This window comes from Balaenoptera ricei, chromosome 20 (assembly GCF_028023285.1).
Source record: "Balaenoptera ricei isolate mBalRic1 chromosome 20, mBalRic1.hap2, whole genome shotgun sequence".
NCBI lineage: Eukaryota > Metazoa > Chordata > Mammalia > Artiodactyla > Balaenopteridae > Balaenoptera > Balaenoptera ricei.
Window position 1 is genome coordinate 14,586,307 of NC_082658.1, and position 26,715 is coordinate 14,613,021.

The window sequence follows — 26,715 nt, forward strand, 5'->3', positions numbered from 1 at the left end:
GGTTTTTGAAGGCAGAAGCACCGCATGTAGAAACCACTCTGTCCTCCTTCCCTTCGGCTGAGAAGAGGGAGAAGAGAGCAGTACTGTGGTAGAAATAGGGCCCTGGGTAAGCTTGTTCTGCCTGGTGGGCACTCCTGGGGTCTTCATCCCTGGCAATGTAGGAGTCAGTTCCTTGCTTAGTTACCAAGAAGCTAAAATAGTTAATAGTTACGCGGAACCTTTTTTTCTTTTTTTTTTTTCCCCCAATCAAGGAATCCACTAAGAACCAGAGGAAGGAAGGGGAAGATATGTGGGGGCCACACACATATAAAAAGCCACTTGATTTCCTATTTTTAAAAAGGTGAAATAGGAAAAAAAAATCCTTTTATACTTTTTTAACTTTTCATAAGACATTCTTACTTTACAAATAAAGAATAAGGAGCATGATGATCTTTTCAAGGAATAAAATAAATGATGGCGAATATATGCTTCAGTTCTTATCTCACAGCCAAGTCATAAGAGAGAAGGAAGAGATTTCCATGAGAGCTAGAAGGAGTGGTTCCCCTGGAAAGAGAGTGAGAGACAGACAGACAGAGAGAGAGACAGACAGGCAGACAAACCTGAGGAGAATGGCAAGGGAGGCTCTCCCATGAGGATCCACAAGTTCTGTGAAGGACCAGCCCCATGCTGACGTGACTCTGGGGCCTCAGCACAGGTCACCCTGCGGTACTGGCTGGGCTGGGCTGGGGTGGATACAGCAGCCATTTTAAGTGATTTCCAACACCCTGATACATTCACATGATTTAAAAACTGAAAAGGACACAAAGGTTTATAATGAAAAATATACTGAACACTATAAAACATTGGGGCTTCCCTGGTGGCTCAGTGGTTAAGAATCCGCCTGCCAATGCAGGGGACATGGGTTTGAGCCCTGGTGGGGGAAGATTCCCACATGCCATGGAACAACTAAGCCCGTGCGCCACAACTACTGAGCCTGTGCTCTAGAGCCTGCAAACCACAACTACTGAACCCGTGTGCCACAACTACTGAAGCCCACGTGCCTAGAGCCCGTGCTCCACAACGAGAAGCCACTGCAATGAGAAGCCCGTGCACCTCAATGAAGAGTAGCCCCCACTCGCCACAACTAGAGAAAGCCCATGTGCAGCAACGAAGACCCAACACAGCCAAAAATAAATAGATTAAATAAATAAATAAAAATTTTTTAAAATTAAAAAAGTAGTTAATAGATCGAAATGTCAAAACATTGGGGAAAGTTTCTGAGGCTTTGGTAGGCAAAGATTTTTTAGATGTGACACCGAAAGAATGATGCATAAAAGGATAAATTGATAAATTGGATTTGATTCTGTAAAATTTAAAGCTTCTGCTTATCAAAAGACACCATTAGGGCTTCCCTGGTGGCGCAGTGGTTGGGAATCTGCCTGCTAATGCAGGGGACACGGGTTCGAGCCCTGGTCTGGGAAGATCCCACATGCCACGGAGCAGCTGGACCCGTGAGCCACAACTACTGAGCCTGCGCGTCTGGAGCCTGTGCCCCGCAACGGGAGGGGCCGCGATAGTGAAAAGGCCCGCGCACCGCAATGAAGAGCGGTCCCCGCACCGCGATGAAGAGTGGCCCCCGCTTGCCGCAACTGGAGAAAGCCCTCGCACGAACCGAAGACCCAAACACAAACAAAAATAAATAAATAAATAATAAAGTAGCTATTAAAAAAAAAAAAAAAAAAAAAAGACACCATTAAGGAGATAAAAAGACATGCCACAAACTAGGAGAAATATTTGCAAATTACGTAATTGATAAAGGACTTATATTCAGAATATATAAAGAATTCTAAAAGCACAACACTAAGAAAACAAGCAACCTAGCTAATAATTGAGCAAAAGATTTTAATAGACCCATTAAATGGCAAATAAGCACATAAAAATATGCTCAATGTCATTAGTCATTAGGTAAATGCAAATTAAAACCATAATAAGAAAGCACTGGGCTTCCCTGGTGGCGCAGTGGTTAAGAATCCACCTGCCAATGAAGGGGACACGGGTTCGAGCCCTGGTCCGGGAAGATCCCACATGCCGCGGAGCAACTAAGCCTGCGCGCCACCACTACTGAGCCCGCGCGCCTAGAGCCCGTGCTCTGCAGCAAGAGAAGCCACCGCAATGAGAAGCCCGCGCACCGCAACGAAGAGTAGCCCTCACTCACTGCAACTAGAGAAAGCCCACGTGCAGCAACGAAGACCCAACTCAGCCAAAAAATTAAAAAAATAAGTAAAAATAAAAATTAAAAAAATTGAAAAAAAAAAAAAAAGAAAGCACTATGCTCCCCACTAGAATGACTAAAATTGAGAAGATTGACCTGCCAAGTGTGTTGATGAGGATGTGGAGCAACTAGAACTTTCATACATTGCTGGTGGGAATGTAAAATGGTGTAATCAGTTTGGTAAACAGTTTGGTAGATTCTTAAAATGCTAAACATATACCTACCTTATAGCCCATGCATTCCACTCCTAGGTATTTATGCAAGAGAAATGAAAGTATGTGTCCAGACAAAGACTTGTTCATAGCAGCTCTATCTGTATTAGTTCAAAATTGGAAATAACCCAAACGTCCATTAATAGGTGAATAAGCAAACCCGTATTTTCATGCAATGAAATGTTACTCAGCAATAAAAAGGATGAAGTACTTATTATGCTGATTGAAAGAAGATAGGCCAGAAAAACCAACAAAAAGTGCATACCGTATGAGTCCATTTAAATAGAATTCTAGAAATGCAAACTAACCCATAGTGACAGAAAGCAGATCAGTGTTTGTATAGGGGGTGGTGGGTGTGGGGAGAGAGATTCAGGGAAGAAAGGATTGCAAAGGTGAAACCATGTAACTCAGATTGGGACTTGAACCCATGGTCTGTTAACTGAGATTACACACCTGGTCTCAGGACTTAATGAAGCTCAGGTTCTTGATGTCTCATTGCAGAAAGAATTCAGCAAGAGACAAAATGATAAGTAAGAAGTGGATTTATTCAGAGAGAAACACAAAAGGTGAGAAAGGCACCAGGGTATGGGGTTTGTCAGTTTTTATAGGGGTGGGTAATTGCATAGGCTAATAAGTGGGAGAAGTATTCCAGCTATTTTGGGGAAGGAGTGGGGATTTCCAGGAATTGGGCTACCACCCACTTTTTGACCCTTATGGTCAGCCTTGGAGCTGTCATGGCGCCTGTGGGTGTGTCATTTAGCTTGCTGATGTGTTACAGTGAGGTATACTGAGGCTCAAGGTCTAGTGGAAGTCAACTTGTCTGCTGTCTTGGACCTATTTGGTTCTAATCAGTTTATGTTGTGTCCTCAGGCTATGTCATTCTTTTAAAGGTTGTACCCTGCCCGCTTCCCTCCTGTTTCAACGGGGCACAAGGAAACTTTTGGGGGTGATGTATATATTCACTTTCTTAATTGTGGTGTTCATGTCATGGGGTACACACATGTCAAAACTTTTCTAATTGTAACTTTTATTTATTTATTTATTTAGGCCACACCCAGCGGCCTGAGGGATCTTAGTTCCCCAACCAGGGATTGAACCCTGTCCTCGGCTGTGAAAGTGCAGAGTTCTAACCACTACACCGCCAGGGAATTCCCAAATTGTAAATTTTAAATAGGTGCAGTTATTGTATGTCAATTATACCTCTATAAAGCTGTTAAATTTTTCAATTTCTTAAAAATTTAAAAGGTAATACAAAAATAAAAGAGATAAAAAGTCACATAACTTAAGAACTAAAAAGTACAGAAAGGTTTACTATGAAAAATTCCTAGTTGCCCAGTTTCCACCACCCACTACAGATAACAAGAATCTTTTGCATTGCTATCAACTTTACGTTAAGTGAATGTTTACCTTTACTGACAATAGTCAATAGTAAGTAGCAATTCAAACAAAGATTTATGTACCCTTAGAGAGTCAGGTAATACCTAGGGGAGCCTGCTGGTCAATGCCCAGTACTGTATTGAAAGAATACACTGTAATCCTTTTTGCCTATTTCTAAATTTCAGATACCTTTTCTGAGAATTCCCTGGTGGTCCAGTGGTTAGGACTCTGAGCGGTCACTGCCGAGGGCGCAGGTTCAATCCCTGGCCAAGGAACTAAGGTCCCACAAGCTGCACAGTATGGCCAAAAAAAATTAAAATTAAATTTCAGGTAACTTTTCTTATGTTATCTATGTGTTCATTTCCTTTGTCCATTTTCCTTTTGTATTGTTGATCTTTTTCTTCTTGATTTCTGAGAGCTTTTTACAGATCAGAGAGATTAGCTCTTTGTCTGTGATGTGAGTTGCAAATATTTTTTCCAGTTTATAGTTTTTCTCTTGACTGAACTTTTTTTGGGGGTGGGGGCAAAGCAGAACATTTATTCATGGAGTATAATTTATCAGTCTTTCATATTATGACTTCTGGATTTTAAGTCATAGTTAAACCAGCCTTTGCCCAAGATCATGAGGAATTCTTTTATGTTTTCTTCTAGAACTTTTATGTTTCATTTGTACCTTCAGATGGTTGGTCCATTTGGAATTTATTCTGGTGCACAGTGTAAGTTGTGGGATATAATTTTTCCACTTTTCTTTTGAAACATTAACACATTTTTGAAATAAAGCTTTATTTTCTCCTGGTGTTCTAAAAGTACTAGCATTGTGGACGAAACAATAGCTAATTTTTAGAAGTTTACTTTGGAACTTAGGGCCATGCGGTGGGACATTTATCACTATGGCTTGAATGTCACTTTGAGAAGCAAAAGTTGCTTACTCTACAGTTTGTAAAAGTTACCTTTGAAACCAACATCTATTTTATTACTCATGGCATTTCCTTTTTTTCCCTGCCAAAACAAAATTTGGTAGCTGGTGGGGGTAATTTCCAGTAGGTTGCCAAAGGAGATAGTTTACAGTGGGGAATGGAAAATACAGAACAACAAAACTAAAAAAACACAATAGAAAAAAATTCCTTTATGCATGCATTGCTCTCTAACAGCTCTTATCAAAACTTCCATTGAACCGTAGATCACAGAGAGGAATTGTTCTCTAGCTGGAAGCCACCACTTCTAGGTACTTGCCCTGAGGCAGAGAAGTCTTTGGTTTCTCTGGTCCCAGTTCTAATATGACTTAGCTTTACCATGTGACGGTATTCAAGGGTAACATTTCAAAAAGCAGCACCGTGACCCCAAGGCAATGATCATCTAATTCAGACAATACAGTTAACTTGTCCTCTTTCAGTCAGTCATCCATTTTGCTAATGTTTTTGGTCATCTGCTAGGTACCAGGCACTGTCCCGCCATCACGGAGCCAGCAGTCCACTTGGGGGAGGAGCAGCCATTATGGCACATGGTAGAAAGTGTCTGACAAAGGAAGACTAGGGAGGTGAGGGGCCCAGAGGAAGGGCAGCTCAGTGTGGGGAAGACAGGCGACAATGCTAGAGGACTGATGCCTAAACTGAGTTATGATGAATGGGTAGGAATTCTCCAGAAAAGGAGAGGGGAAAGCGTACTCCAGGCAGGGGAAGAGCATTGGCAAAGTCACAGACATGTGATGTGTTCTGGGAACTATAAATTCTAGCAACCAGAATGTAGGGGCAAGGAGGGAAGAGGTGAGAGACCAGGCTGGAGAGGTAAGCAAGGGCTGGATAGTGCAGGATTGGAAACTGACTTTCTCCGGAGGGCAGTGGGGGGGGGGGGAGCCATTACAGGGTCTCCCTGACAAACCTGCAATTTTCTGAAAAAGTCAGTCCTCTCCATGCCTTTGTCAGGAAAGGCAGGAGGTCCAGATTTAGGCTGTGTGGAAAGAGCCCCCTGGGAGGGGCCAGAGGAAAAACAGAGATTTGGTGAGTGTCCCGGGAGAGAAGCCCTTTGCGGGGAGGTCGGAGAGAGGGAGGAACCCTCTCAGGCTGCCGCGAGAAGGGGCCCCCAAATCCAGGCCAGACGCAAGGAGGGCCAGGAGCGCTGAGGCAAATGTCACTTGTGGCTTTTTTTCCTCCCTCTAAACAAACTAAACAAAGCAGCTGCGCCCGGTGGCCCCTCAGGAAGGCCAGTCATTTCCTGAGGAGATATGAGGCCGCCCAGGCATTGTTCCTGGTTTCCAGCATGGCCGCCATTACCTGACCAGCGCCACGGCCGGTCTGTCCGCGGCGCCTGGAGAAGCTCCCACAGGGGTCTCTGCTTTTCACGGGGCAGGTTTCTCACCTCCGTCGCGTGGGAAGTGTCTTCTGCCTCCGGGGCATGGCGCAAAAGCAGCACTAACTGCCCGAAGCCTCCGCTCCCTCTCAGGATGCCGCTGGGGTGGACCCAGGGGGGCACGATGTGGCTCTGCGGCCTGCTGACATTTCTGCTCTGTGAGTTTGCACTCTCTTCCCACGACACTTAAACTCCATGAGAAGTGAAGCTCGTGAAATCAACATATTTCTCCTGTCTTTTCCAGGTTCAAGCCTTGAGGGTCAAGAAAACTGTAAGTTGTAAAATTCCTACCTGTGACTCTTAAAACTCACGTCAAATTGCTCGGGTTTAATGTTTATAACAATTCAGAAACATATTCGAATTGTCAGCTAAAGTTGATTCCTTTCTGCATTTTAAGAAGGTTTTGGAACAAAACACTTATTCTAAGCCAAGTTTTAATCAGCATGTTCTAGAAGGAGCATACATTTCTAGATCCTGGTGAATGCTGTTTGTTAGGATTGGGGGGGGTGATAAGAAAGTGATTCCATAATTTGTTTTTTGTTGTTCTACCATAAATTTCTTTTTTTCATATTCTACCCTATCCCTGATTGTTTATTCACAAATTAGATATAATCAGTTTGTTAAATTCATGAAGTCAGAGCATAGTTTATTTAGTTATTTTTAAAAAATATTTTATTTATTCATTTATTTTTGGCTGCGTCGGGTCTTAGTTGCGGCATGCAGGATCTTTCCTTGCGGTGCCGGGGCTTCTCTCTAGTTGTGGCACGCGGGCTTAGTTGAGGATCTTAGTTCCCCAACCAGGGATCAAACCCGTGTCCCTTGCCCTGGAAAGCGGATTCTTAACCATTGGACCACCAGGGAAGTCCTGAAGTCAGAACATAGTTTAAATTGTTGTTGTGAATTTTTTTTTCTCCTAAATGATCTAAAACAGATTAGAGGGCTTCCCTGGTGGCGCAGCAGTTAAGAATCCGCCTGCCAATGCAGGGGACACGGGTTCGAGCCCTGGTCTGGGAAGATCCCACATGCCGCGGGGCAACTGGGCCCGTGAGCCACAACTACTGAGCCTGCGCGCCTGGAGCCTGTGCTCCGCAACAAGAGAGGCCGCGATAGTGAGAGGCCCGCGCACCGCGATGAAGAGTGGCCCCCGCTTGCCGCAACTAGAGAAAGCCCTCGCACAGAAACGCAAAAATAAATAAATAAAAATAAATAAATTTATAAAACAGATTAGATATCATTTCCCATCTACCCATGAGGCTACGATGATATCTGCAATATTTTGTGCTTGGGCATGGGAAGTGGGGCTTCTGCCTGTCTTTGAAATCTGGTCTGTCATCCACTTTAGAGCTAATTTTGAATCATTAAGATGAGGAGGTTTGGAGAATTGCCTGGTGGTCCAGTGGTTAGGACTCCGTGCTTCCCCTGTAGCGGGCACAGGTTCGATGCCTGGTCGGGGAACTAAGATCCCGCGTGCTGCACGGCAGGGCAGCACACACACACACATACACGTGCACACACACACACACACATACACATGCACACACACACACAAATAGATAAGCAGGTTTTGTTTTGCTTCATCTGGACCGTGTGAAGGAGGGGACTGGGCTGGGTCTGGGGGCTGAATAGAGGGAGAGCCCACAGAACAGGATCCCCTTGTCAGAGGTCACTTCATTCCACGCAGAATCGGGGTGACTGGGTTGCAGACAGTTGTACAGCTATTTGGAGATGACGTGTGTGGGTGACGCTGGTTTGTTGAGCCAAGGCTTGGAGCAGTAGCTCTGCATGGAGAGGGCTCGTGCTGGCTACTTAGCAAAGCCGGTCTGGCGGGTCTCCTGTGCGTGTGTCCATGTGCTTCTATGGGTGTTTGATCCCCATGGCAACCCATGGAGGCAGGATGTCCATTATCTTCATAATCAACCTAATTGACTGATGATATCTCTGCACCTCAGAGAAACAACCGACTTGTCCAAAAAGAGCCGGATAGCAGGACATCAGCACCAGAACCTCCCCTTCCCAAAACCCGATTGTCCGGAGCCTGGAGCCATAGGCCTGACTCAAATCTTTAAAGCCACTGTTACTCTGTCTTTCTGAGCCTTTTTCCCAATCTGTAAAATGAGGGTGATGCATCAGTATGAGATGAGATTAGATAAGAAGAGGTGACGTGCCAGCCCAGCAGGCAGTGATCAGTAAATAATGGTTTACTATGGTCCTAGCTCACCCACCACCACGGCTCCTGCACCTCCCTGTCTGTCCACTCCAGCCCTCGTGCCCTTGCTCTAGCCCAGACCACACCCCGCCGACACGTGTGCCTCTGGGCTTCTGCTTCTCTTGCTCCAATCTCCCGTCTTCATCCCCACCTCAGGGGGAAGTAAATCGCTCCCTGCCCAGGTTTCCTAGAGAAAGGTCTTGTACCTTCGGGGGAGACCTCAGAGCTGCAGGACCCAGAGCCGGGAGGCTCTCCTACTCCCTCCTCAGGCTTCTGCCCTGTTTTACACAAGGTGCCTGTGCAAGGTCACCACTGGGTGCTGGCAGAGTGGGGGCTGGGACCCAGGTCTCCCATTCTTCAGGCCACCCAGGACCACGTTGCACGTGCATGACCCGCCAGCCTGCTCCACGTGGCCTACTCCACGGTTGAGGTGCTTGGTCCGCCCTGGCCCTTCCTCTCCTTTTACTTCGGGCCCCCGCCCAAGCCCAGCCGGCCAGTCTCAGGAGATGACCTCAGCTCCCTCTTCACCTAGAACACAGTGCTGTCTGGAGGGAACTCCCTCCACTTCCCGCCCTGCCCCGGCTTCAGGCTTATCTTCCTCCCCACCCGTCCTCCTGACTTCCCTCCTGGCCTCAGAGGCCGTGTCTGTCCCGTGGTGGGGCACGGCCAGCCTGTCCACCTGGGCTCCGCGCCCATCTCTGGCATCACCCTCCTCCCCCAGGATCTCACGCTGTCTTTAGTCAGCCTCCACCCCACTTTTAGTATCTATTCTTTCCTTTCAGTCTGCAAACATGATTGGTAGCTCTTGGTTTTTTAGGAAAAAGAAAAATCACAGACAATCCCCCTGCCCCCCCCACCCCCCATCCCCCTTTTATCTTGTGCCCCACTATCTATCCACTCCCTTCCTCAGTCAGACTTCTCCGAAGCCCGGTTTCTAATCACCGTCTCCGCTTCCTCACCTCTCAGGCGCCCCTACCTAGCAGGTCTGGCCTTGGCCCCCACGCCTCCCTGTCACTAGAACCCTCTCATAGATGCCATGAACATGTCCAGCCCTTAGCCTTCGGGACCCCGGTGTTAGCACAGAGCCTCTTTCTTTGGCCTCGTAGACCTTCTTCCCTGGTGTTCTCCCACCTTTCTGACAAACCCTCCTTTTTTTCCCCGGGAGACTTGGACTTTCCCAGGGTCTCATCCTCTCTGAAGCTCAACCCCCCACTCTGTACACCTCCACATGCCCACCCTCAAGTCCACTCCAGCTCTGGCCACTCCCCCGACCATCAAGCTTCCCACGGGGCCAGTGGTTGACATCTCCTCCTGGTGGTCCCCCGGGCCCCTCAAAGCAGCTGCAGCACCGCGACTTTGTCTCCGCCCTTATCTTTCTCTGGCTTTGTCTCCGTCGGTCCACTGCATCCATATCCCCCTGGGTACCTAATCCAGGAACCTTATCTTCCACTCTCTGCCTCAATCCCCATAGCCAATCAAACAAGTAAAATACATATTACAAATGTTATTATTAATGACATTTAGTACGTTCATAATGTTGGGCAAACATCACCTCTGTCTAGTTCCAGAACATTTTCTTCACCCCAAAAAACAAGCCCTTTTGCATACACTAAATATTTCTCAAGTCCACCCCTTCCCCTCAGCACCACTGCATCTGCCTGAGCAGAGGCTGCATCAGCTTTCACCTGAACCATCGTCCAGGTTGTTACAGGCCTCCAGTCTCTCCTCCAGCCCACAGTGATCTTTCTAAAGCTCCAGTGTCATCCTGTTACTGCCTCCCCCGCAAGACCCTCAGGACAGGGCCCAGCTTGTCAGCACAGTGGGCAAGGCTCTCTGTTCTGCCCCCCTCCTACCTGGCCCCCTGGACCCTCCAGCCTCACACTCTGGCTCCTGTAACCACCGGCGCCCAGAATGCATTGATTTCTCATGCCTCTGTGCCCTGGTACTTGCTGTTCTCCTGCCCCGAGCACCCCACCACCCTTTCCTGTCCTGGTCCAAGGCTCAGTTCAGGGGTCACTTCCTTCAGGCTTCCCTTGGCCCCTCCTGGGCAACCCTTCCTCCTGGTGCTTACATGATTGTACTCCAGCTATGTGGGTCCCCACCAGCCTGCACAGTCTAGGACAGCAGGGATGCTTTCTTATTCACCTTGTAATCCCAGCACCTGACACAGGTGCTCAAGAAATGTCTCACTGAAAGGGACTCGAACTGAACTTGGAGGTGCTTGAGAGTCAGATGAGCTGGGCCAGCACGCTCCATGCTGAGCACCGCAGTTCATCAGGGCCTCCCTGCTTCATGGCTCCCTGGATTTTCCTGACGATGGTGGGGGGCCCCTCCTCCTCTACCCGCTCCCCCCTTTCTTTCTGAGTCATTTCCAGGCTGAGGGCCGAGTGGGTGAGTCAGGATGCCTCATCTTCCCTGGAGCATCAGCATCCGCTGACCGGTAGCCTGAGGCAGAGGGGATCCTAAAACCCTTTGTTTTAGGATTTGGGGATTTGGGGCTGTGGTCCCTAGGTGCCTTATCTGTGCTGTGGTGACTTTGTTACTTGGGTCGTCTCCATCAGCCCCTCATCTCTCCAGGTTGAAAAGATCTGGCCTCTTTAGGCTATTCTACAACCCCGTCCTTCCATTACAGTTCTGAACGTTTTGGGTCCTTTCTCCAGAGAAACGCATACTTGCATATAATCAGAGGTGGTTCATGGGCCCCCTGACACCCATCTGTGAACCTCCGGGAGGCCCCGGTTGTAGCAATCACTCTATCGTGTAAATAGTGAGACCTACACACAGGTCTCTCTACTGGCTGTTCCTGGAAAGTTTATTCACAAAGAGGATAATATTTTCCATATTATCTTAATAATCAGGTAGAGATTTTCTTTTTGAATTTTTGAATTTTTTTTTTATACAGTAGGTTCTTATTAGTTATCCATTTTATACATATTAGTGTATACATGTCAATCCCAATCTCCCAATTCATCCCACCACCACCATCACCAGCCCCCCGCCACTTTCCCCCCTTGGTGTCCATATGTTTGTTCTCTACATCAATCAGGTAGAGATTTTTGAAGGTTGGATGGTGTGTTTGTTATCTATTGCTCCTTAACAAATTATCCCAAAACTTAGTGGCTTAAGATAACAATTTATTATCTCACAGTTTCTGAGGGTCAGGAATCTGGGAATGGCCTAGTTGGATGGTTCTGACTCAGGGTTTGTCAGGAGATTGCAGATAAAATGTTGGTCAGGGTTACAGTTATCTGAGGGCTTGTCTGACGCTGGGGAATCTGCTTTTTTAAAAATAAATTTATATTTATTTATTTATTTATTTTTGGCTGCGTTGGGTCTTCGTTGCTGCGTGCGGGCTTTCTCTAGTTGCGGCGAGGGCTACCCTTGGTTGTGGCGTGCGGGCTTCTCATTGCAGTGGCTTCTCTTGTTGTGGAGCACGGGCTCTAGGCTTGCGGGCTCTAGGGCGCAGGCTCAGTAGTTGTGGCGCATGGGCTTAGTTGCTCTGTGGCATGTGGGATCTTCCCGGACCAGGGCTCGAACCCGTGTCCCCTGCATTGGCAGGAGGATTCTTAACCACTGAGCCGCCAAGGAAGCCCTATATCTTGAATAATTTTAAAAAATGCTTTTCCTTCTCCTGTCCTGCCTTCTTTTTTTTTTTTTTTTTTAATTCTTTTGGCCGCGCCGCGCAGCATGTGGGATCTTAGTTCCCCGACCAGGGATCGAACCCGTACCCCCTGCAGTGGGAGTGCGGAGTCCTAACCACTGGACCATCAGGGAAATCCCATGTCCTGCCTTCCTTTCTTCTTCCTTGTCTGCTCCTGCTGGCCATGGAAGTGTGTGGTTCCTACCAGTGAATCAGCTGCGTTAATTTATTAAGCAGATGTATATTAGATTTGCTTAGAAAAGCAAGGTAGGCGGAAGCGTCTTGTGTTAGTGCACATCATCCTCTCTAAAAAACCGCTACCCGATGCTTTAGCCAAGTTTGCTTTAAAATTGTTAAACAGTGGTAGAGCTCCCTAGGGATGGTCGGTAGGAGACCCAGGCAGGGCTGGCTCTGAGGCTGGAAGGCCTGGAGTAGGGAAGGACTGTGAAATGCAGACTGTGAGCTCTAGGTGGGCAGAAACTGTGCCAGTCTTACCCTTCTCTGAATCCCCAGTACTGGGTGCAGTGCCTGGCACAGAGACGCCCCCTTCAATGTCTGCTGAATGAATGGTGCTGAGGAAGCAGGAAGGAGGTATCAATCAGGGGCCACGCATCGGGCAATACAAACCTGCCCCTTCAGTGCTCTCAGCCACCTTGGTTCCGTCATTGTTCAAGACTAAAATACCAGGGAAGGCAAGTATTAGTGTTCCTACTTTATAGGAGGAGAGGTGGTAGCCTGGAGAGGTTAAGTAACTCCCAGTGACACCCAGCTAATGACTGTGGGATCAGGGGTTTGGACCGGGTGTGCCTGACTTGCTTTCTTCCTGTACCCAGTTCTGTGTCCCAGTCTGGGGTGTACCAGCCATGGGTATGCATTTCATTCAGGTTGATGACACTAAAGTAGCCCAACACAGTGCGATGACTAACACCGGGAGTCTGGAGAAGTTGCTGTAATTCACCTGGGAAATTAAAAAATTGTTGTTTTTTTTTTTTTTTCTGAAAAAATTGACTAGAAATATGATTTCAAGAAAGAGCTTTAGAGACCTCAAGACTCAAGTGTTGGTATTATACCTGTGACTGACAGAATCTAGCTAACATTTTGCAAGCAATTCATCTGTACCAGGAACTGCTCCAAGAACTTAAATTCAGGTTCTCATTTACACTTACTGTTTTTATGTCCACTCTATGGATAAACAAACTGAGGCTCAGAGAAGCTCAGTAACTTACTAAAAGCCACACAGTTTGTGAGCAGAGATGGGATTTGGCCCAGGAAGTCTAACTCTGCACTCATCTTCTGCTCTTTACCATCTCCTGATAGAATCACTGTACTAAACAGCATGGCTTAAAATGAAGAAGGAGGTACTGAAGGAGTAGGGAGAGTTGCCTGTCCCTACCTGGGAAGGGAACGTATTAATCTATGGGAAACTAAACATGGTTCAAAGAAACTTTTGTTCCGATAGCTCACCCAGCAAGCTCCTCAGACCAGGAGCTAATAAGGAATACAGAAAGACAGAAAAGGGAATTCTAAAGATTCCTGCTGTAAGAAATAAATTTAAACAGTCATCTTGTTTCATCTCATGACTAATCAGATGCCATTTTTTGTTAAATTAATTGCTCAGAAAAAAAGGCACAAGGATGGACTGTTGTATTCAGCTTAAAACCTGAGACATGTTATAGACAAGTTAAATTCTAAGGTGTTCAAGAACAGTTTGACTGTTATTAAAAGAGAGAGAAAGAAAGATGATTTTTTGCCAGTATCTCTGGCCAGCTACCTTGCTATACCTTTTTTGGTTTGTAAAATGATTTGGGACCACTTATAAAAATTATGTATTATTGTTCAATAGGATAAAATAAATAAGGAAATCAGAATGAGAGGAAAATATGGCAGTCAAATAAAACTGTGACTCTTTTAGCACAGAAAACTGCATCCCAAAGGTTGCTAGAGGTAAAATTTGGGGCTTATACTTCTTAGCAGCCAAAGCAAAACGGGAAGCAAGGTGCATGAGAAAAAGTGGTTTCAAGTTCTCACCCATCTGGTGAGGCTTCTGACTTCATCAGCTAGAAAACACCAGTTGAGACTGTGCTAATTTGGGCAGGCGGGGGGTGGGTGGGTGGGGTGGGGTTGGGGAAGCGGTTTCTGGATGTGACCATGTGATTTCGGAATGGTGGTAGCCATCATTTATCAAGCAATTACCGTGTACCAGGCACTGGTATACCCAGGAAATCACTAGGTGATTTCCTGCTCCTTTTCTGTAAGTCTTACAGCAACTTACTATGTAGGTATTATAACCCCATTTTATAGATGAGAAAGTTGAGCTCAGAGAGGTTAATCACCCAAGGTCACACAGTAAGTGATGAGCCAGGACTTGAACGTTTGTCTGCTTGAATCCTATGCTCCCTCCAGGGGCCACCATGTGGCAGCTCACAGGCTGCATACATCTTAGGGACATGTTTTATTTGTCACACTCCAAAGGCTGCCACCTTGTCATGGTGGGAATATGAGCAGCTTAGTATCAGCTGCCTCGTGCTTGACCCGCCACACACAGTCACTACTCACCTGGGACCCCTGGACACTATACTGCATGGATGTGATGATACCAATCTGATGTGGTGACGTTGTTTCTGAGATAACTGGTGTGTCTGCTCTCCTTCCCTTGGCCTTTAGCTTTCACCATCAACAGCATCCACATGCAGTTCCTGCCGAAGCAGGAGGTGCAAAATGGGGAGAACCTGACCCTGCAGTGCGTCGTGGATGTCAGCACCACGTCTAGTGTCAAGCCTCAACACCAGGTGCTGTTCTATAAGGATGACGTGCTGTTTCACAACGTCTCCTCCATGGAGAACACAGAGAGTTATTTTATTCCCCAAGCCCGGGTCTATGACGCAGGGACCTATAAATGCACCGTGATCCTGAACAACAAGGAGAAAACGACTGTGGAGTACACGGTGTTGGTGAGAGGTGAGTGCCTGGAGTGGAACACAGCTCAGGCAGGTGAAGCGTGAACCCATGCAGGAGCCAGAATGGTGATTCAATGAGTCGTAACACCGGACCTACCTGCCCGTCCATCATCCTTCTCACTCATCTGCCTGACATTTTCCTAACCTGGAAATGCAGGCATTAGACATGCTCCCAGTACACCAAGCTTTTCCTCACCTCCATGCCTTTGCACATGCTATTTTCTCTCCCTGGAATACCCTGTTCATCTCATCTCCTCGTGAACTATTTCTCCTTCAACACTCAACTCAATGATCTCTTCTCTGACACTTTCCCAAACAAAACTGATCTCCCCCATGGTCCCGGTCCTTACAGCTCTTATGCTTTCTCTGCGTTCAATGGTATTTATATCAAGGTCATGGGGCTGAGTGTTGACTCTGGATTCTGCAGTCACTCTGCCTAGATTCCAATCTGGACAAGTCCCTTAACCTCTCTACACTTTAAAATTCTCATCAGTAAAATAGAGATAATAATACTACCGAGCTCAGGAAGTTATTGAGAGGATTAAAAGATATCCTGTTGGTAAAGAGCTTAGTGCAATTTCCAGCACATAATGAGTTTCCAGTAAGCGGCAATTACTATTTCACTCGATCATTGCAACTTTCTCACATATCTGTCTGCTCTTCTGGATTATGAGATCCTGAGCTAAGAGGTGGTGTTTGGTCTATTTTTGTATCTCAAACAAACAAACAAAAATCTGGCTCATAGTAGGCACTCAATAAATGACTGTGGAATAAATTAAACAGTTGAAAACAGCAAGTAGAAATAGAGATGGAAAAACAAGAGAAATATCATTGTGGGAAATTTGGGTCATAGAGTTCCATCCGTCCATTCATTCATTGATTTACTCCTTCAAGAAGCATGTCCCAAGGCTGCAAGTCAGGAAAAAAAATAGGTGCCAGACATGAAAATACATCAGACAGATCCTAGCTGTGGACGCACTTACAGTCCTGTGGGGAAGAGGGACATGTAAACAAATCATTGCAGTCCAACAGTCATATGATCTGAGCGCCTTGGGAGCACAGCGGTGGGAGGAAACAGTTCTGCCTAGTGAAGTTAGGGACGGCTTCCTGGAAGAGGGGACACTGGGTCCAGATATAGAAGATGGTGTGGGAATTTGCTTGATGGTGAAGTGGGGCAAAGGACAGAGAAAAGGGATGTAGCGTAAGAGTGAAAGCGCAGAGGCTGAGAAAGAGGTTGCCAACCCAGCAGAGTGCCCCTCGGTCAAATTCTCCGACCTCCTAAAGACAGGTCTTCATGTCCTGTCTCTAAAATAGAGATCACTGGGAATCTGTGTGTACCCTTGAAGGTTGTTTTGGTTTTTTTATAAATTTATTTATTTATTTATTTATTTTTGGCTGCGTTGAGTCTTCGTTGCTGCGCGCAGGCTTTCTCAAGTTGCGGCGAGCGGGGGCTACTCTTCGTTGCTGTGCGGTGGCTTCTCTTATTGCGGAGCATGGGCTCTAGGCACACGGGCTTCAGTAGTTGTGGCTCATGGGCTCAGTAGTTGTGGCACGTGGGCTCAGTAGTTGTGGCTCACGGGCTCTAAAGCGCAGGCTCAGTAGTTGTGGCGCACGGGCTTAGTTGCTCCGCAGCATGTGGGATCTTCTGGGACCAGGGCTCGAACCCATGTCCCCTGCCTTGGCAGGCGGATTCTTAACCACTGAGCCACCAGGGAAGTCCAGGTTGTTTTGTTTTGAGGATTAAATGGGTAGCAGATGAAGCCTTCTTAGTGATTGAGTGTTGGATGAATGAATGGCCCGTCGTGTGCGAGGTGCTTGCCCTGACCATCCTTAGAAAGAAATAACCCTTTCATCAAACAAGAAGCAGGAAGAACCAGTGGGCAAGTGTTTGGGGGCGTTTTCCTTTCAAAAGTATACAACCTCTGGCTACCTTCCCGTCAGGCTTTGAGGCTCACACGGGAGAACGTGACTGCATCACCCCCCAGGCCAGTTCCTCCCTGGGTGTCTTCTGGTCTGTTGGGGCACAGCTGGCCAGACATCCCTTTGTGTCACCAGGGGCAACAGCCACAGGGATGCAGACCAGCCCTCCTCCATCTCCACCGCGGACAGGGGAGGAGCCAACAGGTCCAGGTATTCACATTAGTGATGAGGAAAGATTGGCAGGCCAAGAGTTTGGGAAATGTACGTTGAAAAGAAATGCGCTGACAAACTTGGATGATTTAATGGATACAGTTTGTGAATTCAGCCCTGTGCCTCCTTGACAGCTGCTGACATAACTGTCATTTCTGCACTTTTGAGCTCACTTCTGTGATCAGAATAGTCATTCATACTATTGTTACCTCCAGTAATAAGAAATACCACTTATCAGGCCCTCATGAGGTAAACGATTCTAAGTGCTTTACACGTGTTGCGTTTTCCTCCTGCAGTTGCACTGGCAGATAAGCCTGGTTCCTCCCACGTACAGGTGTGGATGCTGGTGCTCGGAGAGGTTGGGTAGACTGGTCCCATAGAAGGCAGAGCCAGAGTGAGAACCAAGATCTATCTGACTCCACAGTTGGCCTGTCCAACTCTTGATTATTATGATAGGTTTTTGAAGTAGACAAAAGGCAATTCATTCATTCATCACCCATGTATCGAGTGCCCACTCTGAGCCAGGCTGAGGACCCAACAATGAATAAGACATGACCCCGTCCATTGCGGAGCTCGTGTGGGGCAGGGGAACACCTTTTCAAACAGCTGCCACCAGAAGTAACAGCAGTGGTGAGAACATAGTACAGATCTCCTTCCCAAGAGGACAGCCCTCCATCTCTGACCTGGGTGGGTCAAGAAAAAAGGTTCATGAGTCTTAGGTGACTGGGGGAGGTGGCACATCCAGGAAGAGGCAGTTTTAGGATACAAGCAAGTCTGTCTGACTCCAAGGTGGAGTTCATGATCCCCAGACCACGGGGCCTGGATGGGACATCTAGTCTCAGCCAGGCTCTCCTGGCTCCCCCTAATCTGACCTTGGCTCACCACCCATTGTATTTTCCCCTCCAGCCCTTCCTCGGCTCCGGACGGCCCTCCTGAAAAGCCACTCCTATCCCTTAGCACAAGCAGATCCCCATGCACGTGTGCGCTCTGAAATGCCTGTCCTTAGCCCTCATCCCATCTCATGCGTCCAAATAACCCCCTCCCTCCAAGATTCCTCTCAGGCCCTATTCCTTTCTAGGATCTTCTCTGATCCCCCCAGGCAAAGAGGGCCTCCTCCTTTTCCGACTGCTCCATCACTCACTGTCTCTGTGACACACTCTGATGCTTGGTTATTTTCAGCTTTGCTTTTTGAACTGAGAGGCCACGCCTCCCTCCTCTCCCCCCACCCCCCAACCTCTGGCTCTGGAGTCACACAGACCTGGAGTCGAGTCTCAGCTCTGGGGCTTGACAGCTGTGAGCTTTTGGATGAGTCTTGAACCTCTCTGAGTATCACCTACTTCATCTGTAAAATGGGCATAATTTTCTCTTTCCTGCCCACCCAAGAGTTTTATTATGAGAATTAGAAAATCGGGTCATGGATATAAAGTCAATCCTAGCTTGTGGTAGGCATTCAATAAATTATAACAACAATCACAATAATATCCACAAATACAGGCTGTTTTGTTTTGTTTTTAACTGTATCAGTTGGGATGATTGCCTTCCCAATGGAGTTATAAACATTGAAAGCACCAACCACATCTTAAACATATTTTATATTTTTCTAAGTACCTGGTACGGTGCTGGAAACATACTCACTCAATAATTACCTGGTAGGTAGCACTGAGGTTCTGGGAACAAAACAGAAGAACCCTCAGATGGGTCAGCCACAGTGACTCAGCTGAGGGACGCTTGTGCCACTGGAGCAAACATACTAACAGACTTTCTCTTCCCCCAAAGGAGTGTCCGATCCCAGGGTGACGCTGGACAAGAAGGAGGTCATAGAAGGCGGGGTCGTGATGGTCAACTGCTCTGTCCCGGAGGAAAAGGCTCCAATACATTTCACAATTGAAAAATTCGAACTAAATGTAAAAGGCGTCAAGCAAAAAAGAGAAAAAACTTCCCAGAACCAGAATTTTGTGATGCTGAAATTCACAGTTGAAGAGCAAGACCATGCTATATGGTTCCAGTGTCAAGCTAGGATCGTTTCCGGGACCCACGTGGAGCCCTCTAGGTCCATCAGGAGTGAACTGGTCACCGTGAGGGGTCAGAGTCCTACTCTCCTTTTTATCATTCTTTCTGGTTTGCTGGTTTGGTCTGGGGAGAAAGAGCCCAGAATTGGAAAGGGGCTGGGGCCTTCTGGCTGGACTGCTGTCTCAAGACTGTTCTTAATCACTTACATTTTTCAAACTTTTTGACTGTGACACAGTTAAAAAAATATATATACGTATATATTTCCCAACAACACTTAACCTTAATACATGATGCATTTTGCTATTTTTCTTTCTATTCTCTTTCAGTTTTTTATAGCACTGGCCTCGACTCCCTGAAACGATGCCTTGTATGACCTGCAGTTTGGAAACCATGGCTTTAAGCCAGTGAGGATCAGACACCAGGAAGTAGGGTCTGGAGGGGATCCAGAGGGAAGGGGGACCAGGTCCTCAGCCTTTGCCGCCCAGGTTGTTTTTTTTTTTTAATATTTATTTATTTATTTATTTTGGCTGCGCTGGGTCTTAGTTGCGGCACGCGGGATCTTTTTTAGTTGCGGCATGCGGACTTCTTAGTTGCGGCATGCAGACTTTTAGTTGCGGCATGCATACGGGATCTAGTTCCCTGACCAGGGATCGGACCCGGGCCCCCTGCATTGGGAGCGCGGAGTCTCACCCACTGGACCCCCAGGGAAGTCCCTCTGCCTCCCAGATTTGATGAGGGACTCCACTCTTCTACCCACCCTTCCATCCCCAAGACATTGGACAAATAGGAAACAAATGAGGTGACCTGAGAAATGCTCTCAGGAGAGAAAGGCAACAGCAGAGGGGAGCCTGGGTGTGAGTGTCCAGGACAGAGAGAGCTCAGAGCTCCAGGTTAGGCAACCAGCAGCTCCCGGTGACCTGAGAGGGAAGTAGTTGTGAAGCAGGGAGGAATCAGGAGAAGGCACAGTCTACTGCAGAGAGCTGCAAATGTATTCGGGATAGGAGCCCTAAAGCTTATCATAAACGACCCTCTGCTTTTGGTACCTTACTTCACCTCTGCCCATTGTGTATGCATAATACTTTATTTATGTGTATATATTTACTATATAGTATTATGTATATATAATATATAGTATTTTGTATATATGATATGTTTCTTATTATAATACGTGGTGTGGGTTAAATTTTCAGAAAATATGGTACTATATAAAGTATAAAGTGACAGTCTTCATAGTAAGTACCACTACTCAGAGAAAACCCTTGTGTGGTCTTCTAGACTTGCTCTGCTCATTCATCATGTACACACACAATTTTTGCTTGTTTTTCTTTGTTTTTACAAAAAAATAGGACCAGTCAAACATTCTATCTTATAACTTCTTTTTAACAACCATAACATATATGGACTTTTGTCCATATCAAGAAATACAAATCTTTATCATTTTAGTGGCAACTCGGAATCCTGTGCCCTAATATATTTGCCTCGTTTTCTATTGATGGCATTTAGGTATTTTTCCACTTTTTTTTTTTTTTTTTTTTTTTTTTTATTTATTTTTGGCTGTGCTGGGTCTTCGGTTCGTGCGAGGGCTTTCTCTAGTTGCGGCAAGTGGGGGCCACTCTTCATCGCGGTGCGGGGACCGCTCTTCATCGCGGTGCGCGGGCCTTTCACTATCGCGGCCCCTCCCGTTGCGGGGCACAGGCTCCAGACGCGCAGGCTCAGTAGTTGTGGCTCATGGGCCCAGCCGCTCCGTGGCATGTGGGATATTCCCAGACGAGGGCTCGAACCCGTGTCCCCTGCATTAGCAGGCAGATTCTCAACCACTGCGCCACCATGGAAGCCCTCCACTTTTTTGCTATTAAGACAATCTTGCTTATACTTATAACTTATACATACTTATACGTATAACTTCTGTACTTTCATGAGTATTTTATTATTATTTATGGGTCAAATTGTTGATTCAAATGTTTTGTGCATTTTCAGTATTGAAAGATATCGCCAAAGTACTCCTCCAAATGGATGCACATTTCCATCAAAAGTGTTCCATTTTCCACATCCTCACCAACACAGAATATTATCAATGTTTTGTTATTTTTGACAATCTGATTGAGGTGCAGTGATATATCATTGCTGTGATTTGTATTTCTTTGGTCTTCCGTGAGGTTGAGTATGCTTTTTATGTTTATTGGTCTGTTACATTTCCGCCCCCATAAACTGCCTGTTCATACACACTTTGCCCATATTTACCACTTCTGGTTGATTTGTTTGAGCCCTTTATAAATTAAAGGAATGTGCTCTTTGTCAGGTACTATGCAAATATTTTACTCAGTTTGTCATGTGTCCTATTTCTTATTTCCATGAAGAAGCTTTTAATCTTTAGTTAATCAAATTTATGCATCTTTGGGGAATTCCCTGGCTGTCCAGTGGTTAGGACTCAGCACTTTCACTGCCATAGGCCCAGGTTCAATCCCTTGTCTGGGAATTAAGATCCTACAAGCTGCACGGCACAGCCAAAAAAAAAAAAAAAAATCTATGCATCTTTTTTTCCTTACGGTATCCAGTTCTGTGATTCACACCTAAAGGTCCTCCACACTCCAAGATTATTAAAGAAAAAATGCACCTATGTTTTCTTTTACTGTTTCTGTGCGTTAATTTTTTTTTTCTTCTGCATTTAGATCTCTGGTGCATCTGGAGTTAGTTAGATGCTCTCTCTTTTTGACTTTTACTCAGGAAATGACTTTTTTTAAATTATACCTTTTTATTGTGAATTTAAATGACTTTACAGTAAAAAAAAAAAAGAATATTAAAGTATTATAATACCCTGAATTCACTTTTGACATTTTTTAATGTTCTTATCTGCATTTTACATAGTTGTAATCTGTGTACCTACTCCCTTACGCACTGCTGTTTTTTTGGTGGGAGCAAAGGCCTGGCCCTATTTCTCTCACCATCTCCTGAAGATCTGACACCCTGATATCTGACCCATATTTTATTAAAGCAGTGTTTTTCAAACTGCATGAGTCATGAAATCAATTTAGTCTGTCACAACCAGCATTTTTTAAAAAGAGGTAGAACAGATTAGAAATCACTTTTGGGGGGCATACGGTTATTTAAATATGCATTTCCACGAAGCTGCACTTTGGAAAGCGATGGAATATCTAGGCTGCAACGCCAGAGGTCCATGAAATGGTGCGATAATTACCTAGGAAATCCTTGGTGGGCAGGGGGAGAGTCTGTTTCTCACTGCTGTGATTATTTCTGAGGTCATTTGAACAAAGTTCTGTAGATGAGATCTAGGGAAGATGGTTTGGCCTTTGGGAGGCTCAAGAAAGTTAGAGAACTGAAGTTAAGAAGAAGGCTGAAGATGCAAGAATGAGCAAAAAGGGAGGAAGCATCAAAGCAGCCTAGACTAAGGTTTTCAAGAGGAAAGGTTGAATTTTTTTAATTAATAAGGAAAAACTGTGGTTGGTATGAAAAAGAACAGAAAAGAGGAGGAAGTGCCTTTCCCCCTCTCCCAGGTTTGAACCTGAATCCAACCAGCTTGTCCTCTTCTTGTAGAATCCTTCTCTAATCCCAAGTTCCACATCAGCCCCAAGGGAACGATCATAGAAGGGGATGATCTCCACATCAAGTGCACCATTCAAGTGACGCACCTGGCCCAGTCATTTCCGGAAATCATAATCCAGAAGGACAAGGCGATTGTAGCACACAGCAGGCACGGCAACGAGGCCGTGTACTCAGTGATGGCCACGGTGGAGCACAACGGCAACTACACGTGCAAAGTGGAAGCCAGCCGCATATCCAAGGTCAGCAGCATCGTGGTCAACATAACAGGTAGGGCTGCTGCTGGAGGGTGTCGGCATATGGCGGGCCCAAGAAGCTGCTGTGCTGAAATCCAGGATGGACAGTGAGAGCTGATCCTTCGCTCCTGCTGGTCTGAATGAATGTGCTCAGGCAGGGCCGTGGTGCTGGTGGGGAAAAGTCAGTACAGAGCAAGTAAGCCGTTCACTGTGGTGGTTGAGGGTGCAGGTTGTCGCATCAGATCCCAACCTGGCCACTCAGTACCTCTGTGACCTTGGGTGCGTTATTGACCTTCTCCTTGCCACAACTCTGAGATGGGGATAATGACAGCCCTCTAGGACTCTTACAAGGACCAAATGACATCACCCTGCCATAAAGGGCCGCATATAGAGTAAGCACTCAGTGAAATGTCAGCTGGTGTTTCTATTATTACATCACATTTTTCTTTCCTCTGTGCCAAATACTGTGCTAGATCCCTGTATCCATGTGCAGGTCCTATGACAGGGTCAGGAATGAGAAAGCATTACTAAACTCAAAAATAATAGTCCCAATTCCTCTTTGTTGAATACTGTATGCCTGGTTTACATACATTTTCATTTCAAGCTCACAATTGTAGTATAAGGTAAGAATTATGATTCTGGCTTTATGGAGGTGGAAGCTGAAGCTGAGAGGTTAGGTCACTCATCCAACAATTAGAGGGTTGCCAAGTGGCAGAGCAAGGGTCACCCCCAGGCCTGTTAGAGTTCCAAACCCATGTACCTAAAAGTTCCGTTGGACTCCTTCCTCCTTTTCCTGGCTTTACTTTTCAAAAAGTACTCTACCTTGGGAATTCCCTGACAGTCCAGTGGTTAGGACTTGGCCCTTTCACTGCTGGGGCCCAGGTTTGATCCCTGGTTGGGGAACAAAGATCACGTAAGCCGTGCGGCCAAAAAAAAAAAAAAAGTACTCTGCCTCTTCCCGTGTATTGTATGTATTCAGGCACTAAAATGTAAGCTGATGAGGGCAGGAACATTATCTGTTTTATCCAGTGCTATATCCTTAACACCTAGAACAGTGCCTGGCACATAGTAGGCATTCAATACCTATTTGTTGGATGAACAGATGAACATTGGATAACAGTGTTTCAGAGGCAGAGAGAGTCAGCACTCCTTGGTTCCCAAGTGAAAGTGTTCATTCATTCATCATTTGTTCAGTCATTTACTGAAAGCCTCCTCTGTGTCAAGCATAGAGTGTATAGTAACAGTGACAGTCCCCAGTATCATAGGTAGGCTGCCAACTACCCAACTAGGTGATTGGCATGTGTTGGACCCTGCTAGCAATTTAGTTTATTATTGAGAATGACAAATGTTTTGATGGCACATATTTTTCACTGATAAAATATAATTATCTCATTAGAAAACAGTATTCAATTCAACATATATTGAGCACCTTCTGCATGCTGGGCAACTTTTGGGGGATAGGGGGCTGCCTAAGGCCAAGCTTTGCCTTTGAAGAATTCACAGACATAACTAGATCATGAGAATGCAATGCAATGAACAACTACATTAAAGGGATGGGTGTATTGCTGTGGGAGCTGCAGGGACCACGTGACAAACACATGGGCCATTTCACTAGTTAGAGCAGCACCCCGACCCCTCAGGCCAGCCTACTTGAGGGAAACATAAAGCATCTTGGACCATAAGATACTATTGTTGTAGCTGATCCCCCACATCCAGAAGTCCAAGTCATGCGGAGTATACAAGTCAACCAGGAGATGAGTCTCCCTGGCCCGAGAAAGCACAGTGTTAGACTCGGCCTGCCCCTCCCATCCCCTCAGCCTGGTGCTCTGTGGTCCTGTTCCACGTAGAGCTACCGGAGCCATGCCAGGGCTGGCAGGCAACACCCCCACGTTCAAGTGCTGCAAGCCCTTGGACATGGCTCCAGGCCCACTTATGCATCTGGTTTTCCACTCCTCTATTGCTATCAAGCCTCACTGTAAGTGGCTCTATATAGTGGTGTTGGAGAATCACTATAATTTTGTGAACATAAAAACCATTGAATTAGTAATTTGTCTTTGGATTGAAAGTGGGTTTCCTTTACCCCTCACTGTCCACCTTTTCAGACCCAATCTGTCACCAAGTGTTGCCAGGACTCTCAACTCTGCCCTGTCATCTTGTCTCTACAATCACACCCTAACTCTGGCCCTCACACCAGGATGGTTGCAGGGGTTCCCCAAGCATCTCTGCTCCAATTCATCCTTCAGCCAACCTGTAGGAGAAGCACCTATTCGACATCATTATTCATGGGCTTAGCTGCCTTCACCTTGACTCCACCCCCTTCCAAACATCCCATCCCACTCTGCCTGGAACATCCTTTCCCCTTGGCCACTGGAAAACCTCTGTTGTCCTTAAAGACCAAGCCGCAAATCTCCCTCTAGGCTCCCCCAGGCAGAGTCCCATGGTCACACCTCAGTCCCCATCACACTCTTCTCCTGTCTTCATGTCAACCGTCGCTATAAAGATTTAGCATCCTTCTCCACCACCCTGGGTGAGCTCTTGAAGGACCAGGTCTGTGGCTTAATTCATCTGACAACATTGATACTTAGCACAGAGCCTGGCACATTGTAGGAACTCAGTAAATATTTTTTCAGTGAGTGAACAAAAGACCCATCCTTGTTAACCCCCGTGATGGTCCAGCTGTTTACGTTACCTCCTTTACAAACAGACATTCCCTGACAACATCGTATTCCTAATTCTAAACCACCGTGCACCCACCCTAGCAAGCTGTTTTATACTTTTTACATTTTTTTTACATGTTTTTATTTTTATTTATTTATTTATTTTAAAATAAATTTATTTATTATTTAGTTTTGGCTGCATTGGGTCTTCGTTGCTGTGTGCAGGCTTTTCTCTAGTTGCGGAGAGCAGGGGCTACTCTTCGTTGCGGTGCACGGGCTTCTCATTGCGGTGGCTTCTCTTGTTGCAGAGCAGGGCTCTAGGCACGCGGGCTTCAGTAGTTGTGGCGCACGGGCTCAGTAGTTGTGGCGCACGGGCTTCGTTGCTCCACGGCATGTGGGATCTTCCCGGACCAGGGCTTGAAGCCATGTCCCCTACACTGGCAGGCGGATTCTTAACCACTGCACCACCAGGGAAGTCCCTGTTTACGTGTTTTTAAATGTAGAGTCATTGTTGTGGGATTCTTCCTAAGTCATTTTTTTCACATGTTTTGGTGTTTGTCCAATGAGATTGTAAGGCACTTAAGGGGGTCAATTTCTTTGGTTCCTTTTCCCCACTCCTAACCTAGAGCTTTTGATGGTGATCTGAAAAGAGGTAAGTCGATGTTTATTATATGGAAGGACAGAGAGATGGAACGTGCCTTAATGAATTAATTATTGGGATATCACCTTACTTGCAGTTTTATTTTATTCCCTGTTGAGGAAACTAGGAAGACACCGTGGACTGATTATGATGGAAATGAGTTCCGTTTCCATCTGTGGAATATCAGTGAAGACAATGACAGTGTTGGTTTTTACTTCCAAACCTCTACGGCAGATAAATTTAGAGCCAAAGGTAGAATTTGGTCCCTGACTCCTAGTTGCATTCTCAAACCTTTAAGGTTTCCTGAGAGAAACTTTGAGTCTCAGTCTCTTTCTTAATATGAAGATAGTGTCAAGCTCCTTCTTCCTTCTGCATCAAGGGTCATAACCATGAAGTCAGTGTGCATTTGCTTACACAAAGGATCCAAGTCTCCACAATGGTTAGGTAGTTAATTAGTAATTTCCCTGCTGCTGAAAATAAAGACATTCACCATAA

At 46.1% G+C, this 26,715-nt stretch overlaps 2 protein-coding genes across 3 annotated transcripts in view; both read left to right on the plus strand.

The window, feature by feature from the left end:
• Positions 1–3,420, plus strand: part of POLG2 (DNA polymerase gamma 2, accessory subunit) — a 77,382-nt gene extending 73,962 nt beyond the window's left edge. Inside the window, exons 13-14 of the transcript XR_009499696.1 lie at positions 2,965–3,029; positions 3,354–3,420. The gene's annotated coding sequence lies outside the window, so the exon portion shown is untranslated. The remainder of the gene's footprint in view (positions 1–2,964; positions 3,030–3,353) is intronic.
• Positions 3,421–5,547: 2,127 nt separating this feature from the next.
• PECAM1 (platelet and endothelial cell adhesion molecule 1) overlaps positions 5,548–26,715 on the plus strand; it is a 54,564-nt gene continuing 33,396 nt past the window's right edge. The window contains exons 1-6 of one of the 2 annotated variants that reach the window (XM_059908351.1): positions 5,548–5,624; positions 6,187–6,344; positions 6,431–6,457; positions 14,697–14,990; positions 18,896–19,201; positions 22,682–22,957. In XM_059908351.1, coding sequence (XP_059764334.1) covers positions 6,281–6,344; positions 6,431–6,457; positions 14,697–14,990; positions 18,896–19,201; positions 22,682–22,957 — 967 coding nt within the window. In that variant the 5' untranslated portion in view covers positions 5,548–5,624; positions 6,187–6,280. Of the gene's footprint in view, positions 5,625–6,022; positions 6,345–6,430; positions 6,458–14,696; positions 14,991–18,895; positions 19,202–22,681; positions 22,958–26,715 lie in introns of those variants that run through there. The other variant, XM_059908350.1, reaches the window with a different exon arrangement.